This window comes from Indicator indicator, chromosome 4 (assembly GCF_027791375.1).
Source record: "Indicator indicator isolate 239-I01 chromosome 4, UM_Iind_1.1, whole genome shotgun sequence".
NCBI lineage: Eukaryota > Metazoa > Chordata > Aves > Piciformes > Indicatoridae > Indicator > Indicator indicator.
This window is the reverse complement of record NC_072013.1, coordinates 8,322,260-8,348,162: the sequence shown is the minus strand read 5'-3', so window position 1 is coordinate 8,348,162 and position 25,903 is coordinate 8,322,260. Positions and strand designations below refer to the sequence as shown.

The following is a 25,903-nucleotide window of genomic DNA, read 5'->3' as shown; positions in this document are numbered from 1 at the left end:
AAGCACTTTAAACACTGATAAATTTTTTTCCTTCTGTCTCATTTTAAAAGGAAAAAAAATACCCTCTTCATATATTTTACTATATAATTAATATAATATATTTTACTAGTTAAGGGTAAAATTATGTCGTTTTTCTTAGACAATCATATGTGTTCATCTGAATTTTTTCTTTTTTTTTTTTTGTTGTTATCCCAGAAAGCATCTCCAAGAGGGAAACTCCAGTATTGTCTTCAAGGGAGATGTTTTGTCTTCACAGGAGATGTTTTGTCATAATATTCTGAATAATTTTTTTGGCAGTTTACCAAAGGGTTTTTGTTCATCTTGACAATACAAAAGATCTGATTTATTATTGGGGTTGTAATGACACAGAAATATTTGACCTTAATTAGGACATGGGAATTCCCTGGGTTGGATGCAAGTTTGTTTTATGATCTTTAGCAGATCTGCATCTTTTTCTTTTTTAAAATGTATTGATGTTATCTTTGGCTTTATGGAAGTATTGGGCTGGTTGATCTGGAAGACAGCTTACATCTGCTTTTGAGATTTTTTTACAGATGATGCAATTTTGCTTTCTGTCTTGTTAAGCAAAGTGCACTATGAAGCACTGAGCTATTGTCACAGTAAGCTTCACCATGTTTTGTGATATGAAGTGAGTGGGGAAGAGGACAATATAAAGAAGTAGTTATGTCCAGCCTAGAGGAATTTCTGTCACTAGGAGAGCAAAAATAAAAGAAACTGATAGTCCCTGCAGCCTTTTTCATTTAATGTTTCTAATTAGATGAGCAATGACTATTCATTGCACCTCTGGCTATTAATATGCAACCACCCAGTACTTGCAAGCTGGGAATGAACAGAGGGTGCTGACCTGGTGAAAGAGTGGAGTGAACAATTTATTCAACCATTAGTCCTGGCAAATTTTGTTGTTAATATATTGTTGAGAATATGATTCCAAGAGTTCTCTCCATGAACTCCTAAGTGACTCTAAATTACCTCCTGTTTGGAATCTCCTGGAAACTGCTAAAACTATATAAATTTGGAAAGTACATCTTTTCCTGGGAAACTTGTACAGCTCCAAACCTTTTTTTTTTTTTTTTTTTTTTAAATCAATACTGTGGCACATACTGTTGACAGCATTCTTTTTTTTATAGATTAAAAAAAAATCCATGAGATTGTAATGTTGCAAGAATTTTTGAAAATTTGAACCACCATCAAGTAACTCGCTTAGGGATTTGCCTGGTGGTTCTCGATCTCAATAAATATTGAGGTGATATCTGAATTCACACAAATGTATAAGTTTTTCCTTCACAACCTTTCTGTGGAAGTCAGATACACATTTAGTTCTTTGAGCAGTCAGGTAGGTGTTTTCAAAATACAGGAGTGAAAATAGTCCCATTGCTGGAAAGGGTGGAAACATCACTGTTGTAATCACTGTTCCCTGCGCATTGCAGAGGGGTTGGACTAGATGACCTTTAAAGGTCTCTTCCAAGCCAAACCATTCTGTGATTCTATGCATGTCCTCTGTGCCTGTGAGAATAGTGATTGCAGATCCTTCCCTTGAGAGACGTGCTTAATGAAGATAGCTGAAACTTCTTTGAAGTGGGATGAAACCTGCATGTATGCAAGTAGGGTTGATGGAATTGCTGTTTCTTAACCTGCTGCTTTGGCAACAAGTGCTGCACATGTTCTAAAAGCTGGCCAAATCTTCCTATCTGAAGGCTTGTACTTATGTCTTTATTCTAAGCAAACAAGCAACAGAAAAAAATTCCTTCTAATGGTTAAAGCAGATACAGTCCTAGGCGTACTGCCTGAAATTAGCAGTAATATTTTAATCTACTGGCTTGTGTTTGGTCATTTGTGTTTGTTGTTTGTTTGTTTTTTTTTTTTTCCTTCTTCCAATGAAAGACAAAACTAGAAGTGACTGCTGTGTATGGCTAATAAGTGTCCTTTAAACCTTCTCATCTTTCCAATTATGGACACAATCTCTTTTAAATATAGAGACTTCTGTTTTAATGTGGCAAACCTTCTGGTAACATTATAGAAAGATCTGTTTACAGATGTCCTAATTGCTCTATTAGAAAAAATAACTGCTGCAGCTTGCTTAATATCCCAAACTATAAAACAAATCATATGTCTATACTGTATTATGGAATCAGGTTAAAAGTTGGCTCTTCCTTTAATATTTGAGTCAAACTAGAGTTTGACTTTCAACCTGGGTCAAAGGATTTGATTTGATGAGCCAACCAGGACATCAGAATAAGAGAATACAGTAAGCCATTCGTTTGCTTAACTGCTGCTGATTGATGTATGCAAAAAATAGATTCCTCAGCTCCAAACTTGGCAGGTAGGACTGCATTTTCTTGTACACTTGAAGGGAAACAAATTATAACAAGAAAATTGAAGTCCCTTTTTTACATATGCTGCTAATAATTCAGTTGCTTAAGAAGTGGAAAACTTTGTAGTAGTTACTTTTATTGTTTGGTTTCTTAATGTTTGGAGCTTGGACAGTGAAAAATCAGTTTGAAAATGAAACTGTCATTGAATTAGAGAATGCACTGGGTTGGAAAGGACCTTTACAGGTCATGTAGTCCAACCCAAACTTATGTTCAAGTAACTTTCATTATGGAGTTTTTTGTGCCATTAAAAGCCTAAAGAGTTTGGTTTTTTTTATACTTAAAATCAGTACTTTGCTGTTTTCCTTTTTTAATTAAGATTTGTCTTTTTAATTTATCCCTGGAGGTGCTTAAAAGACATGTAGATGTGCTGCTTAGGGCCATGGTTTAGTGGTGGACTTGGCCGTGCTAGATTTACGGTTGAACCTAATGTTCTTAAAGGTCTTTTCCAACCTAAATGATTCTATGATTAGCCTGTGATATCTATGCAGATGAAACTCAAGACACATTTTATTGGCACTGTTACTGTACACCTTTCCAACAACTGTCTTAATTGCCAAAAACTGGTATTTGAGGTGCAGTTGAGACTGAGCACTACTGAATTCTATGAGTGCTTGCAAGGGTCACTGTTGATTAAGCAATGCCAAACACAGGAAATGCGTTTTCAGAAGTCTGATGTGAAGCCTGTCAATTTTGGGTACCGTTGAAATTCAGTTGTTGCTGGTAGTTTATAAATGGAATCTGCCTTGTAGAATTTCTACTGGTATTTTAAAAGAATTGTTGATACAAATTAATATTTTCAGTGTCATTTCTTCTGCTCCATCTTTACTTTCTTCTCATAAGAAGACTTTCTGCTTTTCTTGTGTGGAGGTGAAGAAATGAGCTTATTTCTTGGAAAGTATATTTTATAGGCTTAAGAACTGTTTTCCAGTGTAGTGTTTTTTAAGAGCTGATGATCTAATAGCAAAAATATCGACTTGAATTAACTGATAGATGAAAATCCATTGCCAGCTGAAGGGGAAAAAAAACAGAAACATGGTCTTGATAATGTCATTGTGCTGTTGTCTGAGTCTTACAGATGATTGTTAACCCTTACAGAATTACTGAAAATTTTGGATCACTGCTTTTTCCTCCTGTCCCTTCACAATAAAGTCAAGGAACAAGTCTTTTTTCCATCTCCATCCTGTCTTCACACAAAATTAATGGGCAGTTATTTTCAGAGACACAGCTGAGAATTGATATTTCTTCCTGCTGCCTTAAACAATAAAACTTACTAATTTTATGTTGTTGTTCTTTACTTTCCTTTCACATGGAATCACAGACATCCGCTAATGACCTGGGATCCTAGCCAAGAGCTAGCAGTGGTGGGAGAAAATGCAGGATATTTATAACTTCTTTATAACCCATTATTTATTCCTTGCTCTCCTCATTGCAAGAGAGATAGAATTCAGTATTTAAAAAAAAAAATCCAACTAATAACTCTCACAGTATTTATTTTGTGCATTTTAAGAGGATATAAAGCTGCTCTGCTTGTTTTTAATTTTTTTTTCTTCTTTAGGAACACATTCAGGCACGTATAATAATGGTATCACAACACTTAAAGTGACAATTTTTCTTATTTTTCTGGCATGAACTAGTATCTGGGCCAGATGTCGGAATAATTTTCTGGTCCTGCTGGATTGTAACAGTATGACTGTAGGGAATATTGTGCTGCTTCTTCCAGCTGTGACCTTAGCCCTTGCTAGACCTTGAGAAAAGCTGAAGTTTTCAGTTTCCCCTGTGGTTTCATTCTTGTATGGTCTGGCTGAAAATTCAATCAGGAAATATCTTCCTCACTCTGTATTGCTGGCCCTAGTGTAAATCAGTGTGTTACTGTTCTGGTGGTGAAGATGCACAGCACAGAAATGAAATCTATTCCTCTGGCATCCAACAGAGCAACCAACCACCCTTAAGGACAGAGCAGCATTCCAACCCACAGTCACAGCTTCTTGGGGCAGAGAAATAAAAATACATAGTTGCCCAGCTGCTCGTTTATGTGGTTTGTAGCAACACTGCTGCAGGTTGTGTCTAGGTAGGGATTTACTTGTCATTTTCTTCTTCCTTTCTCTAAAGATGTTAATTCAAGTTTTTCTCTAGTTCTAAAGAGCTGGATAATGCAATGATATAGCAAAGGAGTCTTTTCATTGCCTTCTGCAAGAGTCATCACTCTCTGATTATGCTGACTTTGCAGAAAGTCGGCATAATCAAAGTCCTCTGTCTTTTCATCTTACATTGATATGTATTTTTTTTTCCTTTACACATGATCAATTTGACTCCGCTCTCACTCTAGTTTTTGCAATTGTATCATAGCAGAAGTTGTCATACCGAGGGAAGAATTGCTCAAAATTAGACAAGGAATGTTCTTTAGCTGGGAAATAAGCAGGATAAACCTAGGCCTGAGATCCAGGATTATACTACTCTCAATTTTCCTTTGACACACAGAAGTTGTATATGTTCAAGTAACTGTATCTGTGAGGACTATTTTACATTAATTAAAGGGGACTCTTAGGGGAATAGAGCACCCGTGACAATTTTGTTTTACAGAATATCTGTACAGAAAGGGAATTCAAGTCTGAGGCTGGACTTGTGCCACGTGTTCAGCAGGTTTAGGTCAGAAAAAGAAACAACTCCCCAAAGCAAACAGTCCTTTTCCTGTGATCCCTCTTAAATTGTGTCAGTTTGCAACCATTTGATTTTGAGGAAAAATGGAGTATGTTTTCACCCTGTCTCTTCAAGAAATATTGCTGCTGTCCTCGAGAGAATTACCAATCCTACATCTGCTTCACAATTCACTGAATGCAAGGGGGTTTGTTCAATTCTTAATGGATAGTATTTGCCAATTATTTGATGGGCAGATGAAATACTGAAATAAACCACAAAATGTAATGTGAAAATCTTAAAGTATTCATAAATCCAAAAAACATGTCCTTTTTTTTTTTTTCCCTGCTTAGAAAGCTTAAGTATGACAAATATGGCTGGGCTGAGGTAAGTCAGATATTGATAGTGTCAAACACTGTGAGGTTTGGATTGTGTGGCTGTTGCATTCAAATTTCTTTTCTGTAATACAGTGATAACACAATAGGAATCCCTGTCAGGCAGGCAAAGAGGGATCTGAGAGGAATGTGGTTTTGTATAGGTAGATGAAAATTCCAGGTGGTATTCTGCAGAGGGTGTCTGATCTTTCAGGTTGATGTTTACAGTATTGTTAAATTCCCTGCTATTATATTACAAAACAAACAACACAAAAAAAACAAAACAAAACCAACAAAAACTCTCAAAAAACCAAAAAGAGAGAGGAGTTGTAGCATTGGTGATAGAGCACCTTAGAGCATTTAAAAATGCAAGATTTCCATCAGACTATGTTTTAATTAGAATGATGTGGTAAACTCAGGGGTTTGGGGTTTGTTTTTTTTTTTTCAAAATGAGATAGATTTTTGGTTGTGTGTTTTTGTTGTGTTTTGTTATGAACAGATGAGGTGTATTTTCATTATTGTACAAATCAGTGATAAAATGGCAGCAATATAAAGCTACCACTCAGCCTAATCAGTTTCTCATATTCTCCTCTTGCCCCACAGAAGAACAGTATATAGTTCTCATGTTCTCTGTGACTCTTTCAAGTGCTTTACAATTTTACCTAAACACTTTAATCAAGATTGAACTTTCATGCTGTGAAATATAGTGTGTGCATGTACATTACCCCACAGGGCAGTTTTTCCTCTGGATTACAGCTGATAAGGTGAACAAGGAAATCATTGTTGTGTCTCAGTGGGAGAATTAAAGCACAAAGGAATTTAAGGACATGCAGGAAGTCGCTTGGCAGAGCCAAGAACTGAACTGTCTCTTAAGTTGTGGTGCAAATGCCTCTGCCACAGGCCAAGCTTCTTGTGCTGGAGAGAAGCCTTCCCTTTGACTGCCCCGCTTCCGGTTGGACTGGGAAAAGAAACAGAAAAGGCTGGAGAGAGAGAGAGAAGGAAAAGAAGTAATCCTAGTTGTGAAGCTGCAGCTTCTTAACAAGAGAGAAGAAATGTTCCCAAACTAACCAACCGATGCCTTTTTCTTTTTTCTTCCTCTTTATCCCATTCAACTTAGAGTAATGTTGCTGAAGTAATCCAAATGTCACAGCAGAGGGTTCTGTGTGGCTGTCCAGCATAATGTGCTTCCCTTTGCTTCTGCTTTCTCTGGCTGTGTACAGAAAGCCCTTCAGCTGACTTCAGTTTAATATTCTTTAAGAGAAAACATGTGTGGAAAAAACATTGCATTATTGGAACAAACTTCTAGATTTATTTTAAGATATTCCTTTCTTGTATCCTCTCTCTGCCTGTTTTATTTAGGTTAGTCTTAGGTGGAGACAAGGCTTTAATTATTTTGACAGGAATTGTTTAGTTCTACATAATTTTATTTCATTAAATATGTTTTTCGTATTAAATCCAAGTCTTGCATGCCACATCTGAGATGAGCCAGCAATTTAATTAAACAGAAGTTGGTTACAAGCGAAACAGCAACAGCTTAAGGGAGACAAGATTCTGTAAAGAAAACACACCAAGAATGAGATGCTGCAGATTGGTAGTTCATAGTGGAAATGGTGTAAGACTGAGCTTCTGATGTTTCATGCAGTTGCTTAAACTACCCTGACCCATCAGTTGAAAGCAATTTTGTTTGTATAGTAAATAACAGCACCTTTTTTATGCTAAATTAATGTTGTATCCGGATCTGCTGCAGTTATCTTGATGCTTTTTATCTACTGATGAGAAATTTTTCTGTTTTCTTGTTTTGCATGGCAATTTTTAAAAGAAAATTCAACTTGAAAGTTTTCAGCATTTATGACTTTTTTGTTTCTGTGGTGAAAAGCAGCTGTTGACCACATGCCTTACTTAAATTTCATCTTTTCTTTTTTCCTGAAGTCAGTGGTATTTTAGAGGCTATTTTTAAATGGTACTGTACAAGAAGATAATTTTCTTCTGGTTTCGATCACAGTTATTAACTGTAGGAATTCATCTTAGTATTCTAACTTTAACCTAGTGTTTTGCAGTACAAATGGTTTACGCCTGGTAAGCTGTTGGTTGACATTGATGCTTGTTGACTTTGCCTGTAGCAAGTAGTAATATTACTTATACAAAAACCTTTTTTAAAAAATGACCAATTTTGTCTATATCTTGCCTTGGCCAAATAAACTCCCTTGAAATTTCTGAAGTTGCCAAGATTAGTTTAGTTTCCAAATGATATTAAATACTGACCGTTTCAGACACAAGTAAGTAAATGGTTACTGTACTAATAAGGTTTGACAACTACTCTGTTAACTCACTGCCCCTAAAAGTTGTAGCTCCCTCTCTTTCTACCCCTTCTGCTCTCTTCTCCCTTCTCCTCTGCTTCAGTCAAAGTTGGTCCTAGCCTCTTCATTGTAGTCTAACCAAAATGCAAGTGTTATTTACCAGAAATTACTTAGGGCTAAAAAACAAACCAACAACCAAACACACAACCAACCAAAAAAACAACAATAAAAAAGCCCAACTTGAACAAACAAACCCAACAAGCTCTCTTATTGATCACTGTTATTCACTTAAATTTGAAAGCTTGGCATTATATGCTGTCCCTGGAAGTTTACTAGATTTTTTCTTTTTTGTCTTGTTACTTGTAGACTTGGCTTGAATGACTTGGAAAAACTTTGTTTCCCAATTTATTACACCCCAAAGCATAATAGACAATTTACTGTTGTTTTAAACAACTGCTTTTTGTTTTCTTCTGCAATTCAGGTTCTGAGTGGATTAAGGAAGGGAAGTTTTATACTCTGGAAATTCATATTGCCAAAACTTAGTTTCTGGTAAAATGCCCCCATTATCTTCAAAATTAAAGCATTTATTACTGTAAGAGGGACACGATCCAAGAATAAATATTGGAGTTACAATGTAAAATATATATTTGCTGTCATCAGCTGGTCTAGTTGTATATCCAATGCATAGTAATTCAGTGGAAAATCTGGAATGAACTGGCTCACATTACAATAGGTAATAGCATTAATTTGACTCTCGTATTAGAGGAGAGTGTTTAATTTTCTCCAACCTTTTGTTAGGATCAAAACAAAAACTGATAGCAAACACATCTGTCTATGTGTATGACATAGAAAGGTTATAGACTACAGGGGTTGATAATAACTAAGAGGTCAAGGTATATATATGGGGGCGAAAAAGGCTTCCTAATAGGCACAGGCAGTAGGGAAAAATGGAGTATGACAGAACTTTTATTGCAAAAATAAATACAGCTTATTAAAAAGAAAAAACCCTTCAGAAACAAAAGGCTTCATGCTTCTAATGTCCAAGCAAAGATGTCAATGTAAAATAACAAAGTCCCAAGCCATCTTTGTTAATAACAAATCTCTGCTACTTATGGTGTTTGACTAGATGTATCTTGTGCAATATTTTATTTCTTCTTGGCACTAGCACAAGCACAAACCCCCTCCCCCCCAATATGTTTTTGTTCCAGGAAAAAAAAAAAAAAAGGGTGTTTAAAGGGTATAATCACATGAATTATGAAAATGGCTTCAAAAATCATCAAGAAAACAGGTAAGATCAGACATTTTTGACTGAATGATAGTAGAGGTAACCTCCCTGGCACATAAATCTGCAGATCTTAAAGTGATTAGGAACATGTTGCAGTTAGAATGGTCTGGTTTTCTAGTACAAACAAGGCACAAATTACAAATAAGGTAATTTTTAGAAATTAAGTTCTGCCATTCTTTAAAGGAGTTAGGACTGAGCCCTGAAACTTACGTTGTTGCTTAAGAGTTAATAAGACCTGGACATTAATACATACTTAGGTTGTCTTTTTCATATATTCTATTATGGTTTCTTAAGGGCAGGATTCCTGTTGCTATCTTTCTGTATGCTTCATATGTAAGATTTCGTAGTGAGCAGCTTAATCTACCTGTTCTGTAAATCTGTAGACTCTTTATTTCTTGCTCTTCTAATGGAGCACTGAAATAGGTTTTGAAATGTTTAAATGAGATGATTCTTACCTAATATAAAACAGTTTCAGCCCCACATATGTTTATATTGCAACAACTTGAGCAGCATTTTGATATGCCTGAGCTGCATGATTAGGACTTTTTATCTACTTTTTAGACCAAATCTTTTTCTCCCATCTGTACTGAAAATCTTGCAATGAGGTCTAACTTGTATGGTACAGGATTTGTTAGATTTGAACCAGAACCAGGCCACTTTGTAGTGAGCATGCCAGCAAAATACCTTGAATGATAACAGTGGTCTTAATGCCCTCTCATGACTCCTTCAGAAAGATGTGGGGGTATTTTCACTATTAGGGCAGTGGCAAGTAATAAATTGTATAATGTTTCACAGATCACCATGGGATATGGGCCAGATGTAGCTAGGCAAGTGGAGGAACAAGGCATAGCAAAGCCAGCTAAGGTTTTGTTGAAAGTAGCATTCATTGATGGAACAAACTGAGCAGTGCCAATCACGTAGGGCAGCCATGCAGGGAAGACATGGTTGTCTTGGCCAATGGCATGTTCTCTGCAGGAATCCATATCCAACTCGTGTTCTTTGAAAAACCTCATCTTCCTAGAGTTTCATTTCAGAAGTGAGTCTTGGAAGAAACCCAGAAGGATTTTTTTTCTTTCGTGATCAACAAACCCCATGATTCAATCCATTATATCATGAAATATGTTAGCGCATATGTCCAGAATGATTTGTTGTTGTACTTTGTGTATCATCTGCAGCTGTTGATGCTGATGGGTATTTGGACTAATGCCTCTCATATTAGCACAGAAAATGCTTTGATTTCAATTACTCTCTCTTTTTTGTTTTTTCTTTTCTTTTTTATAAAACAAGTCATACATTCATGGCTGGGCTTCAATTCTCCATATTCTTTTTTTTTCCTGCAGCACAGTAAAACAAAGAGGTTTTCTGATTAAACTGAGACTATAATCAATTAGACAAATTGTAATTTACTCTCACAAAAAGGAGAGGGAGTAATTTACTGGAAAAGACACACAAAGCAGTACAAATAAGCTTTTAATAGGATTACAGTAATTTTTTTTTTTAATTCTCATTTGTTATTTCTCATAGGTTTATGGCACTGTTTTCAGAGTTACCCAATTTTGTTTGTAGTTATATGCCTTCTCTTGAGGCCTAATTTAAAAAGGATTGATTTGAAACACATTGGAATTGAAGTGTCTGAGTAGCCACGTGTACTCAGTTGAGAGTAAATGTAACAGAGCTTTGCTTAATTGGGACTTCAGAATTAGATGTTCTTCCTTCAGAGAGTCCCATGTATGTGGAGAGAGAGAAAGCAGGCAATAATTTGCACAGTTGTCTTACATTGCTCTGGCTGTTTTAACATCACAGGGGATTTCATCCTACAACATCCTACAATTTTCTACTAATTATTCCTACTTTATCTGTAGGAAAATCAAACCATTGAAACATTAAATGAATTACACAATGTCATCAAGAGTTTCCACAACACGGCAAGAAGCAGAATGCAATTTTTTCCAAAATTCCAACTTCAATATCCAGATGACATTTGTAGCATTGCTGTTCTGAAGGCTTGCCACCTTGTGAAGATTTTATTATTCCTGGATCAAATAATAACTGTCAAAGATGTATTATGAACTTTAAGTGGGGAAAACAGCTTTATATGATGAAACTGTAGTAGAATTGAGATGCTGTAGGCTGCATTTATCACTAATGTTAGAGCTTCTACCATGTGAAGTACAGGTTTCTAAATTGCTATGGAGCACACAAGGTGGTTTTACTTCTGTGTACAATAAGCCATGCAAAATTCCTGAATTTGTTCAACATGGAGACTCTGAAGGAAAGTGGGCACAGCCTCACCTTGCACCTATTACTTCCTGTTGTTTCTTAGTCCTATTCTTTATACTGCTTAACTCCAATCCCATTCAGTTGGCTTCTCTGGATTCCAAATCTGCAAATGTCTGCCTTTCACACTTTTATCCCTGTTTTTTGTCCTCTGTATTAACACAACGATTCCCTGCACTTTGACTTTCAAACTCAATCTTCCCACTGCTTTGTTGCTTCCAATGGATACTGTTCCTACCTTGCCTCCCTTAACCATCCAGTTTGACTCCCTCACTCTTCTCCTTATTCAGAGCCACTTATGGGTCCCATTTTCTTTGGATTCCTTCCGTTCTGTATTACTGGTTCTCACTGATGGTTATTTTCTTCAGTTCTCTGTCAGTCTTCACATCTGGTTCTCAACATTTTGAATTTAGATGATGTTCTTTCCTTCTTCCTGTGTTTTCATTCGCAGCTACCGACAATCATTGAGCCACTAACACAGGACGAACTTTCCCTTTCTCCTGCTCTGAATTCAGTTGTCATGTCTTAGAGATTTCCTGGTCCATGGCAGTTCAGTTTGGAATCTGGATGAAAGTTGTTCTCATATCGTGAGGTGGAGCATGTCCAGAGCAGTCGTGCTCCAGTGGTGGTCTGGTTTTAGCCTGTGTTTTCCAATAATTCTTGAATGAACTGGCTGGATTGAACCAGATTTTGAAGGAGGGGCAGAGATAGCCTACAAGTTTTATGTACCAACCAAGTAGGCAAAAGATCCTAATAGTGATTCTACTGTGGGTAAGTTCAGTGTTCACTGGAGAATTCATTTGGGAGCACAATCTCAAGAGGAAAGCCTTAGGCAAACAAGTGGGGTGGCTCAAGAACTAAGTTATGATCATTTTGCCAGTATTACTGAAAGAGTAACTTCAGAATCTTACTGCTTACATGAGGCCAAATGTAATTAGGTTACTAAAACAAAAGCAATCAGGAGCAATGGAAGAATCGCAACATACCGCAAAAGTGAACCCTGAAACAAATGTAGGGCTGGTTTCTGCAGATGTTCTGCAAGGAAGAAAACCCTTTGCAGTCAGTCCCACTGAATCCCACTGGTAGAGTGAAATAAACGCAACAGGGCTAATTGCGCAATTTGATGCATTTATTTTTAAGTGGAGCTCCCATAGATGAAGGGATGTAAGCAAAACCAGATGTTGAAGCCCTGCTATGAGGAGGCTCCAAGAAAACCCAGCCACCAGCTTAATCCCTGCAGTTATATTTTCCCACAACTTGGAAAGCAGGACCCAGGAGCAAAGTGCTGCCTGTGATCTTATTTCATAATTTCCAGTATGTACATGATTTATAAGGAACAGTTTTCTTTAGTTTCAGTTGTGGAATTGGGAAATGTTTGTGTCTAGAAGTGGGGAACAGAAGCACCACTTCAGTAATGGCTCTGAGAGATGTTTCTGTTGGTAACCCCTTTCTGCCACTGTAAGGAAGAAACTTGCTTTTCCCCTTTCAGTATCAAGTGCATCTTCTCTTTCTTGTCTACAAGGCTCAGAAATCACTTTGTAATTATTGCTCTTTTTTCATCTTTCTTGCTCCTGGTGATTTGAATTTGTAGCTTTCCTAGTTGTCCTTCAGTTTTTTACCTAGAACCTTTTTAAGCCCTCTTTGGTGCTAACACTCAAGCTATTAAAAATCCCTGGAGGTAAATTTCTCAATTCCTCTTAAGCTTTGTGCTTTCCTTCCATAGCGACACCTTAAAATGACATTTCCAAGTGCCTCTCAGTAGGTTTCTTCTCTACTGTTCATTTAAGTCCTTTTCTTGTCTTTTTGTGCACTTCTGACTTCTTGATACAGATTCTAAACTGTTGTGATGGGAAAGAATGTGTTTCCATGTCTCTCTATATACTGATATTTGTAAAAGTAGTGTCATAATAATTTGTTTTCCTTTAATTCAGGCAATGTGGTACATTACAATTCAGGTGAAAGTGGTACATTGGCCTCTTTAGCAGAAGTTTTAACTATCATGCTAACATATCTGTTATTTGCTCACTTTTTTCATCAACTATACACCACTGATTTATTTTGCTAATAGTTTCACTTTTTTCCCCCCCCTTCCTGCCCATAAAATTGACGTTTTTAAGGCATATTGTCCTTGGTGTAGGGTTACTAGTAGATGTGCTGCATAATAGGAATGTTATTGATTCTTAAGCTAGAAATCAGCATCTTGTCTCAAACTGAGTTGAAATATGATCTGGAAATAAAACTTTCAGGAGGGGATTTTTAATCTCTTTCTGGGCAGTTTAGGTAAAGTGGCAATATGTATGAAAAATGTTTTACTATTGATTTTTATATCAGATTTAGTACATTTATCTGTCCATTGGAGAAGCAAATGAGATTCCACAGCAGTGAAACTCTGAAATCATATGCACCTTTCTGTATATGCTAGCTAATTATCTGTATGGATGGCAAAGCCATTACTACTTGTAAAACTAGTACTCTTTTGAAAGGCCAAAGCTGTGCTAAGGTGTTGGCAGCCTGCCTACTAGAACCTTTTGATCCACCATGCACTTCCTAGTAAACCTTACCAGGTGTCCCTTCAGCTGGTCTATGGCAGAGCTTTGATACCGTGAGAGCGTGGTCACAATGTGGGTAGCTGTATGTCAAAAAAATGAGCAGGGGGAGCAGAAGTGATTGTTGTGATACCACTGTCTGGATTGTCTGGCTGCGATGGTCAGCTTTTGCAGACACAGTGGAACTAGTGCAAGTTTTGGAAGCCTCTAGAGGCTGACGCTGACTTGATGGTAAAAGTTCCTGGCTCTGTTTTATAATGAGCAGAAGGTGGCCCATCACTGTACATGTGGCATGAACAGAAAATGAAGTATTTCACCTCTGGTGGTGTTGCTTACTGACCAGGTGGGTCAGACTGGCATTGCTTGCAGGCTGTGGGTTAGACTTTGCTTTGGTTTTCACCTGTAATTCTGGTGTCTAATAGTCTTATTATTGTCGTTGTGTCAAAGAGCCTTTTCAATCAGATTCATGCTGAGGAGCATAGAACCTTGGGGCAGGGGAGATGCTCAAGAATTCATACAATATAAGTATAAAATAAGTAACAGCAGATGGGGAAGCATAATTAAACACAACTGCTGGGTATGAGCACTGTGCTTGGGTGTTGGCATTTGGGGGAAGATCTAACCAGTGAGTGCTGGACACTTAATATTGAGTCTGATAAATCAGAAAGACAAATTCTGTGAAGATCCTTGATTCCATGGAGTCATTAAAGGTGCAGGGACCACAATTAATGCAGAGTGTTTATCAGGAAGCATATTGTTCATGGACTGTTTTGTTTGGTCTTTTCAGGTTTTCCAGGACCTTGGCACTTCCGTGTTGTCAGGTGCATTTAGAGGATACAACATCTGCCTCTTTGCATATGGACAGACAGGTTCAGGAAAAACTTACACAATGATGGGAACCCCTGTGAGTTACACCATTCATGGTATATTTAGGGCTGAGGGTCCAGCAGAAACATCACTTTGTCTTTAAACTGTGATTATGGTGCTTGTTGAGCAGAATGCTTATATGGGCTTTCTTTGATGTTTTTATACAAAAAATAAGAACAAAGCATTTACATTTAGGGAAATAATGTAGCATCAGCTAAAAATACTGGAAAGTATAATGCCATTTTGATAATTTAGATAATCTTCATCTTACTATGTATTAAGCTTATCATTGTGTTAAGGGACAAAAAGAAGGGAAAAAAAATATAGCTCTGGATAATTCTGGGTTTTAGGAAGTTGTTGCTCAAAATAATGCAAAGTATTCATTCTCGTGCAAATTTCTGGCAGTCAGAGCTATGCTGCATTTAAATTACTTTGACAAAACTGGATACAGTTCACAGGAATACTTCTGTATCAAGCCTCATTATCTGCTTGATAATGCAGAAGTTATTCTTTGGCCTGTGGAAACTAATATTTGCTTCCAGTTTTGAAATTATTTTGAATGTTGTTTGCAGAAGCTGTTATATTTTAAGGTACTTGTCTAACAGGAACTACTTCAAATGCATTTTAATCTTGGTACTCAAATCGATGGGGTCATTTGAAGATTTCCTGCATATTGCTGCAACACAAGGCAATTTGATCTTTATCCATAAATATTCTTGACTGTTGGTGAAACATGCCCCTGAAAAAAGAAATTTTTCATTTAAGAGTTTATGTAAGTCAGCCACTGTTTCCTACAATCTTGGCATTCAGTTTTTGAGGTGAAATAAAGGTAATGTTGCTCAAACCCTGAAGACACACACAAAAAATGTTCTGGTATGGTTCATGCTTTTGACAAGAGTCTGAATTTTTAAAATTTCTTTTTACCCACAGACATCAGCAATAGAATTCTGTTAAAGTACAAACTGATTTTCCATTTATTTTATGTGAAATGAAGTTTAACTCCATGAAAGCCTGAAGAATTGTTAAAATTGGGGTTAACAGCTGACAAGCTAGGATATTTGTATTACCTTATTTTGAACATACCTTAGCAATTCAGAGTGGGCACATCTTGAAATTACCATCATTTTCAGAGGAAATTTCCAGGTGTAGTGTCGCTAAGAGCCTTCTGCCTTATAAAGTTATGTCTTTCTCCAGTGGAATCCTACTTTGATCTGATCTTCAGTAACATGTATTCACTGTGAGACGGTGCTCAAAACTAGAAAGAAACAAGCTTTTGGTATGAACTGAACTTCTGTCCATGGTGGTTCACTTGATGAACCTGAACTTTCTCCACCCAACACTATTCCATTTGTGCCTTCTAAAAGCTTTTCGTGCTGCTCAGCAGGCAGGTTCCACATAAGCCTTACAATCTTCCTCACAGTGTGTTGGCCCTAAAGTGTGAACAATTGCCTCCTAAACAGTTCATCACACAGAACCACACTGTTACTTGAGTGTTTTGTAGAGTCTTTGGGCAAAGTTTAAATCAACTGTTAGCAGCAGCCCGTTCCCATATGAGAGATCAGATTTATAAATCCAGAACATAAAGCTGTTCCAAGCCTGTTTTCTGATGCTATAGCATAAAGAAATAAAAGCAATATAAGGAAAACCAAGAAAAAATCCTGATCAGTCAAGCTAGTTCCAGTGTTGATGTGGTTTGTTTTAGACTGCAACACCTCTGATGTAGAGATGTCCAGTATGTTTACATCAAAAAGCTCTTGAATTTAACCCAAGCCTTGAAACTTGACATCTATGCTGTATAAGGTGTTTTGAAATGACTTTTGATATAAAGAGCATTTGCAGTGAAGCTAAACCAGCTGATGTTACACAGCACATGAGTCCCTGCAGTGTTTCCCATGCAAGCTGGAGTAGCAGAGCATTGCCATGCTGTTCTGGACTACACTCCAGGGTGGTTTGTGTTGTAATCCACCATGCAGTCATTACTTTAATGCCACACTGGGATTCTGTCCTTTTCTTATGACTTGACTTTTATTAAAAAACGTGGGGGGGAGAGAAAAAGAAAAAAAAAAAAGAGTAACAGCAAGCATATTGTTTTTTTTTTTCCTGTCTAATTTTTTTTCCTGTCTTATTATTTGCAGGCATCGATTGGGCTGACACCTCGTATATGTGAGGTACTTATTTTTTTATTTCACTTGCATTTGTTTAAGCAGTTAGATTTTTCTTGCTGGATTTAAAATTTACATGAACTTCTGGCTTGTGCAGGGCCTCTTTTCAAGGAAGGATGATTACTCAGACCAGACTGCATCATGCAGAGTAAAGGTCAGGTAAGCATGTCACTATCTCTGGCAGTGGTATGAATGCTTTCAACAACATATTCCTGTGATCAAGCAAAGTAAATGCTAGTTGATGATGTTCTTGTTTTCCCAGATGACAATCATTTTGGGACAAGGGGAGAACACAGAGGAAGGATGAGAAAGTGCTGGCTTTAGTTTTGCATCTCAGTATAGTTCTCTGAATGTCGTCTATTAGCTTTGTATGGACAGCTGAAATAGGATGCGTAAATATTTATTTCCTGTTTGTGTAACTGTTACATTTGAGCCGTAGCCCTACATTATAATCTTCTTCCTCATTCTCATTTGTCTAATGAAGCTTTATGTTTTGAAATCTGGGGATTTGAAATCACTAGTATTAAAAAAAGCTTATTTTATGACTTCTTAAATAAAATACTGAATGCCTTGTGCTTCTTGGAAGTTTGCTTCTATGAGTTCTTTCTACATGCACTGCAGGGGAAGGTGCAGTGGCAGAGATTATGAAAATGAATTTAACTCTATCATGAAACATCTATGAAAGATTCAGGTAGTTGAAATGGCTAGATACTTGCTTTCTCCTTTTTTAAATTTTTTAATTATGTGCATTTAACTTTTCTTTTCCTCCTTAGTTTTCTTGAAATCTATAACGAGCGCGTCCGAGATCTGTTAGAACAGTCAGACCAAAAGAAGCCTTACACGCTTCGTGTCCGAGAACACCCTGAAACAGGGCCCTATGTGCAAGGTGAGAAGCAAGCTTCACAACTAGCATCAGAATTTCAAGTGAATGTTTATTAGGTCTTTGTGTATCTTTACATATATTCTTGGCATGATCCTGATTGCTTCTACTCTTCAAGAGTGTCTTTCTTCAAGGATATTGCGTGTCCTTTCCTCAAGGACATGGGTAATACGCTGAAAGCTTTGCCTCTGTTGTCCCACTGGACATCCTGCACTTTTCTGTTTGCCTGTCCAAGCATAGATCATGTGTGAGCTGTGATGTTTTGCTTTCTTCGGTTTTAAGGAAATCATCACCCAGAAATCCACCAACATCAGTTCCAAGTAGGTTCTCCAGAACAGCCTAATGTCCCTCCATATGTGTTTCAGTCTTTGGCAGCAGTATATACATAAAATAATAATAACAATAATTAAAAACCAGATAAACTCTACTGGTTGATGTTGCAGGCCAGTCCACCACAAGCAATTAAAATCTGTATTACTCAAGTGAGAACCCAATCATCTTTGTTTCCCTTCATTAATCTGATGGGTAATGTAGGTGTGTTATATGATTTAAAATATGTCACACTTTTTACTTCACATTTGCAACAGCAGCCCCTCAGGTGAACCACAGCTTATCAAGTGACACAGAACAGATGAAAAAAACCTCAATCAAACAAGTATTTTTAGCATTTCAGTTGTCTTAATTTTTTGTCTTCTCTCTCATTGTTTCTGTACTTCCAGTTCATTTTTGATTGGTGCCTTCACCTCAGTGTTTTACAGAGATTTAAATTGGAGCTTGGCCATTGGTACTTTGTAAATTGATTAGCTTCTATGGTAAAGCTTGCCAGCTACATTGCTCTTTGTCTGACCAACAAGTGACAAAAGGCATGTCTCTCAAAATCAGAGCACCAGAGCAAAATTATGCCAAATAGCATTACAGAGGAGATCAGAAGTAAAAGACATTCCCAGACTGATGCAGGTTTCAAAAATTAGTGGGTTTGTTTAGAAAGTAAGTGCATATGTTTGCTTTTCAGTGATTCCTTGTATCTAGTGGGCAAAATTCCAAAGTTGCCTCTGGTATCACTGACTCTGTCACTGCTTGGCTGGCCACCAAGTGGGTAGTAACACCTGGGAAGTGTGCATGTGATATGCAAATTGCATGTCATAAAGAATTTTGTTGTTTCTGTCACATCAGATTAAATACTGATTTGGCCTTCTCTGTTTTGTGAATTCTTTCTGTTCTCCCTGGCTCACATGTCTCCCTCTCTTTTTCTTTATCACTGGTAGTTAACCTCACTTTACAGATTAAGACAAGATAAAGCAACAGGGTTACTTGACTGTGTGATTGAATGGAGCCTGGAATTCCCAGTTCTCATTCCCTGGACACCTGCACTATCAGTCATAGTACATCTAACAACCAACAGTTGTTACCAATTTATCCTCTCAAAAATGCTTAAAATGAGCACTTGGGAATCGTTGAGCTTGCGTGGTCCTGTACACAAGGGACTGTTTGGCATTCTGGTTATTTTTGCTGTGCTTTCCCAGCACATCAGCATGCTGTATAAGGAGGCTAGGAAAATAGATTAATTCATGGTCTCATTAGTATGGCAAACTTATCATTCTTTGAAAAGCAGATCATAGACATTTGGCCTTTATTGAGGTTTTTCCAAGATTCTTTTTCTACCTGCTTGTTATCGGAGAACTTAATTGTTGTGGGAGTACAGATACTAATTATTTTCTTTTAGCAGCTGCTCATTCACCACACAAGAAAAGGTCTTTAAACTGCTTCCTTCCTTGGCAATCTCCATCTCTTTTCTCAGGCCTTATATCTCCAGTGATTCCTTGGCTGAATGTAATGGAGTTTCCTTGCTTTAAAAGAAAATGAAGTTATAGCTTCTGCCAATGGGCTGGCTTGCCTTTTGTCACTATTTTGTCTTCATCTGGAACCTTCCAGGCCAAATCTGTCACTTCTTTTCCAGTTCTGTTTGGAGTATTTTCGTTTTGTTACAGGGATTTTTGTTCATTGTTGTTTTGTTTGCTTATTTGCTTTGTTGTGTCGGGGTTTTTTGTTTGGCTGTTCATTTGTTTTTCAATTATCTTACCCTTTTTGGACAAGTATGTTATATTTAGGCATAACTAAAAATTTTAAGAGGAATATTTTTATGCTGGAGTTCTGAAATATCCCATAAAAGTTCGCAGTGGATTACATCTTGTAAAATAAGAGAAAAGGATAATGGAAAAGATTACCCAAAAAATATATGCTGGCTTTGGCCACATTTGTAAATCCAGTATGAATACCTTATTTTAGAAGATTCTGTCTCTCTGTATCTTATGACAACCTCCAAAAAGCACTGTGTTAATACCTATAAGAAAAAATGTAATGATAAATGTGATTTGCATTTTTAGAAAAGACAAATGACATGCACGAAAAATGAAGTAATTTCTCTGCTGAAGGCATCATATAACGCGATGCTGTTGTGAGATCATGTGAACAGAAGTGATTTCAGGCTGATGAGTCAGTGGCTTAGGGCAACAGATGACACAGTTCTGTTTTACAGTTGTCTGTATATATATCAATAAATATGCTTTTGTGCAATTTACACAAGTACCAACTGTAACGTTTTGCTTTACTTTGAGACTTGGGTGGCTTTTGAGGAGAAGGACTGATAAATCACGTTTGATTACACTGCTCTTTTTGGAACTGCACTCATTAGCTCACATCATTAATAAGCACTAGTGAGAAACTACAAAGGTCTTTTGAATGCAGGTGAGGAGAACAGTCAGCTTGATTTTCATTGCATCAAATTAAAGCAAATGAAGTGCTTCAGAACTCTGGAACAAATTGCCCTTCTCAACTGCAGTAATATATTGCTGCAATCAACAATTGCTGATCTCTGTAATTAGAGCCTTCTATGTGCTGAACCAGTCTTTGGCAGTTTTACATGTAGGCTCTCCCTGTGCAGGGTCAGAGTGCAAAATCTCATTTCTAATAGTTAGATGGCCAAGATCAGATTTATTAGCAAGCTTACTAGGAGGGCAGTTTATTCTGCAATTCTCTTCCAGGCAATTTGCTGTATGGGAGAAAGAAAAAATGGTAAACATCCACAAAGCTCAGAAATGTTCCATTATTTCCCAGTAGGTTAAGGAATAGCATCTATATTTGCATCACACTTCTTGTAAGCCATCAGCTTGATCAGGAGCTTCCCAGTGTGCCATTAGTGTGTCAGTTGTGTGGTTAGTGTCAATGATATCCAGAGTACAGTTAGTGCTAGATAAAGAACAGAGAGGTAATCAGAAAGCTTAACCCCTTTAGGGATGCAGAGATGTGCTGGGTGCAATGCATTTTCCATTTGCAAGTCCAGTCAGGAAATCCCATCTCTGAACACTGAGTATTTTGAGTAGTTTCCAGCTGATCATTTTTCCACCTAAAGGCTGTGAGATTGTAGCCTTTAAAATGCTGAAAGTGTTTCAGTGCTTTGGGTTGGAATTGTTTCAAACTTCTCCCTCACAGATGGTTGCACTGTTAAGGAATCAGCCTCTCTTAAATCAGGAAATGATGCAATCTATTTTGTTACTCTGAGACGGATTTCTGGGGAAGATCCTTTTTTACTCTGAGGCAGATTTCTAGATGAGCAAGTGTTTCTGATCTTTCTATGGGATTTGAAAATGACCTTTCTTTCTACTAGCAGCCAACAGAACACTGATAATTCTTATAAAACAATATTTACAATTATCTTCCTGAAAATCGAAATGTTTTGAACATTCTGCTGGGTTCATTATTCCATTACTCATGGAAATGTAGGTAGATAAGAATTTCTTCTATGGCTCCATTTTATAAAAAAGTGGATTTTTGTTCAGTTAAACAATATCCTGAAAAGGATCTGGGAAAACAATATACGATAGTTTCCATATTCTGATCTTTGATGATCCCAGTGCTGTTGGAAAAATAAAGGGCCTCTTTCTCAAATGGAAAATCTGATGACTTCTGGAAATAATGTGTTGTAAAGAGACACTAGAGAGCAGAAGAAATGCTTTTGTTTGAAAGTCATCCTGCACTTTGTCTGCGTGCGAGTGTGCAGGCGTACGCGCTAACCCCAGGGTTTCTTAAAAGGGAGGATGATCCAAAATATTTTTTGTGTGTGTATCAATTGTTAAAGGACTAAAATAAATTCCCTTTTTTGGCTTAGATTTTTCTTTCATTTAAAGTTAAATAAACTGCTCCCATGTAAGGATAGACTGTAATAATGTCAGAAGTACTGTTTTAAGTCTTGCTGAATTTTGTATTCATCTTGCCTTACATTGTAGCAGTAGATAAATTATTTGATCCAAATAAATCACATATTTCCAGCACTCTGCTTTCAGCCACACTTCAGTGGCTTGCAGTGAAAGAAACCAAACTTTAACCAGTGCAGGGGGAAGAAGTATCCCTGGATTCCAGCTGTGAGATAAAACATTTCACAAAGGAGTGTTTCACTAGGTATTGAATGACAAAGACTTGCTTCATACCCGGGTGGGGTTTTTTAGGAGTCACTGCAGTACAAATGATAGCTAATCATCACCATAAAATGCAAACGAGGGGTATTAAAATGAGTTCATGTAAAATACAAGACTGTTGAGGTTAATTTTGTGACCTGGAATTTGCATTTTCCAAGCGGCTGGCAGCACAGCAGCACACTGCCCTCCACCGGGACCCTGTCACTCACAACCACTGCTCCAACAACCGACTCTGCAATGCAGTACCTCTCTCGTTGCTTTTCAGTGGGCTTCTTACTCCTTAAAAACAGACTCAAATTAAAAACCAAACCAAAACAAAAAAAAACATAAAAGCCAAAACCAACAGAAAAACCTGAAGGCAGAAGACATGAAAAGACCATGAATTTCATATAATTATTTGGTACCAGGGAAGGTTTAGATTTGATATCAGGAAAAATTCCTTCCCTGAAAGAGTTGGCAAGCCCTGAAACAGGCAGCCCAGGGAAGTGGTGGAGAGTTTTCAATCCTGAAGGGATTTAAAAGACATGTAGATATGGTGCTGAGGGACATTGCTTAGTTGTGACCTGGCAGTGCTGGATTAATGGCTGGACTTGATGGTCTTAAAGGTCTTTTCCAACCAAAATGATTCTTTGTTTCTATGAAGACCTCTAAGTGTTGCAGGCTGAAGCCTACTTAACTAATTTGCAAAGATTCAAAGAGGTTGGGTTCCGAATTCTGTTAGGTGTGTGAGCAGAGCCATTATCTAGAAGCTATGGCAAAAAGCTTCTTTACAGGATCTCTACCCAATTAGTAGCAGTGACATAGCTGAAAATTTCTTACGGAGTTTCAGTTTTACTGTTTTGTTTTGTTTTGAATACCATTGCTCTTCAGACAGGGTGGAATAAGATCTGTACTTTGAAGGTACAAGGCTTTTTTTATAGTTATGTCACTGCATCTGAAGGATGGACTTGATTTTTAAAAAACTAAAATAACTTTTTGAAACAATAAAATAGTTACCCTAGTTGAGAGACAACTTGTAGAACAGACTGGCATTCCAGAAGAACATCCTTATGCTCCTGATACTGGGTCAGTTGTTGGGTAAACTGACTTAAAAGTACCCGAGGAAAATACGCATTTAACTCTTTTCAAATCTTTGGCAGGATTGACTCAACATTTAGTTACAGACTACAAGCAAGTTGTAGAACTTCTAGAAGAAGGAATAGCTAAAAGGTATTTTATAAAACAAACCAGCTCCCTTTTTCTTTAACAATTCTTTCACTTTGTGTTTATTTTCACTGATGTTTATTTTACTGACATGATTGCCAATGCTTTGTCACCAGAGTGTCAGATTTGCTGCTGCTGCTGCACATGACTACTCATAAGATGTTGCCTGTCCTCATATCAACCACAGTAAAAGCTACCAGCACACATGAAGTTGTTTCTTCAAAACTAATTCCATGCTGACTTACAAACAAAATTCAACCATCTATCTGGGATTTTAAAAAAATGCATACCAGGAAAACGTTTTGCTACAAACAGATTTCTGGTTTTCTCTTCCACTTCCTCATGACACTTAGAATCCATTGTTAGACTAACTTAGTGACTTAGCACTGCTGAAAAGGTAGTGCATTTTTATTTAATTTCTAAATGTATTTGTTCCAATTTCTGAGTGATTTTTTTCAGTTCCTAGTCCAAATCATGCATGTTTGCCAGGAGAGAACTGGGAACTTGGCACACCAGTGAAGCCAATGATTTCAGCTCTCATTAGTTGAGACACGTTTTTACTTTTTGATAGGAAGCTTTGGATATCAATACAACTGCCATTACAGTGGTGGAAAAGAGTTAGATTTGAAAGGATCCTCCAACTATGAGTCACGGCTCCAAAATTAATATTATGTCTCACCGTAAGAGAGGTTGAGATTTCAGATTAGTTAAGGCTACAAAAATAATTAGGGGCCTAGAACATCTCTCTTAAGAGAAAAGACTGAGAGAATTAGTCTTTTTAGTCTGCAAAAGAGAAGACTGAGGGGGGATCTCATAAATGCTTGTAAATACTTAAAGGGTGGGGTGTCAGGAGGATGGGATCACCCTTTTTTCAGTGGTGCCCAGCAACAGAACAAGGGGTAGTGAGCACAAACTTGAGCATAAGAAGTGGCATCCAAACATGAGGAGAAACTTAAGGGTAACAGAGTACTGGAACAGGCTGCCCATCCATGTCCATTGCTGGAGGCATTCAAAACCCACCTGGATGTGTTCCTCTGTGACATTTAGGCAAAGCTGACTTGGCAGGGGCATTGGATTTGATGATGTCCAGAGGTCCCTTCCAACCCTTACCATTCTGTGATTCCCAGCAACACTGGGAAATAAATAAAAATTAAGGTACATTATCACAAAAGCCTGGAATATGCATCAGGATTAAGTTTTGCCTCTAGTACCAATGAATTCATGGAGCTCTGTGGTAAGAAGAGCCTTTTTGAAAAGGGTGACAGAATTCCAGTCTGTCTATTAGTGGAATCCTACAGGTGACTTATTGCTAAGGAAACAGAAGATGTAGAGAAAACAAAATGATGCTGAAGTTTCAAACTTTGTCATTTGCATGAAACACACCTTTTTCTGGTTAACTTTTTAAAAACTGATTTGGAATATAAAGGAAACTCCTGTTTGCCTCTAGTCTTTATGAAATATTCTGGCAAGTATTTATTAGCACATTATAAACGCAAACAAGCTAATTTTAAACATCTGCAGCTGAGGAAATGATGCCAAATGAACATCAACAAGATCTTCGGGATAAAGAAGGTGGCAAAGGGGTTGTAATTGACCCATGGGGCTGGAGGCAGGAGAGGAGCTGGTGGGGCATAACAGCTCCAAGTCTGAACATACAGGGAAGATAGGCAGGGAAGCTCCTCTTGAACATGGGATTTTCCTGAGGGAGAGGGCAGCTCCTGTACTAACAATAAGCAGATTTCGCTGGAGGCATCTTTTTTCTTTCAGTTGGTTTTATCAGGCCATCTCCAGCCCTAATCTGTTTGCATCTGTCCATTATAAATGAAACAAATATAATTTTTAACATGCAATCATCTTTGTTGTAACTCTCAGTGTTATATTTATTTTTTTTCTCTTTACACTTTACAAGATTAAGAATAAAATGTTTAAAATGCAGGAAATACCGATTTCCCCAATTTCCCCCAATTGCCTTAGTGCTGTGTAAAGCAAACACCCAGTGAATCTAGATAATATTATTAGGATGGTCAAAATTTTTAAAATGTACACAGCATGCTGCGATGACATAGAATATATGAAAATCTAACACAGACATTCTCCCACAAAAGTGCTCATGATGGCTAGGAGTAGTTGAGATATGAACTAGACCTCCAGTTACCCTGTGTATGGTTGGAGGTGAGTACTAGCACTTCCTCCTTCAGATCCTAGGGCATTTTCTATTTCTATTTTTCTTTATAATCTTCAGTGCTGTTTCTTTATAGTCTCTGTACACAGCAGAGCTGTTTTCTGACTTTTTCCTGAGTGTTTGTCTTGTTCCTCCAGTATCAAGAGATTAGTTTATGTTCTCCTGCTTCAGTTTAGCCTCACTTACAGTTAATGATCCACTAGACTGTCTGTATCTTTTGGCAGTGCCCACTCACATGACTGTGAAGCTGTAGGAAGCAGTGAGAAATAGAGAGGTGAGTCCAGGCTTTGGGCTCCTGCAGCAGGCACTTGGAGGCATGTGCAAAACCGCA

At 37.4% G+C, this 25,903-nt stretch overlaps 1 protein-coding gene across 1 annotated transcript in view; it reads left to right on the top strand.

Moving 5' to 3' along the window:
• The window catches only part of STARD9 (StAR related lipid transfer domain containing 9), a gene marked incomplete at its 5' end in the record, with an annotated part of 99,855 nt that overhangs the window by 21,264 nt on the left and 52,688 nt on the right, over nucleotides 1-25,903 (top strand). Inside the window, 5 exon segments of the mRNA XM_054400225.1 lie at nucleotides 14,594-14,710; nucleotides 16,809-16,841; nucleotides 16,933-16,994; nucleotides 17,609-17,721; nucleotides 23,327-23,396. Of these exon segments, the coding sequence (XP_054256200.1) occupies nucleotides 14,594-14,710; nucleotides 16,809-16,841; nucleotides 16,933-16,994; nucleotides 17,609-17,721; nucleotides 23,327-23,396 (395 nt within the window).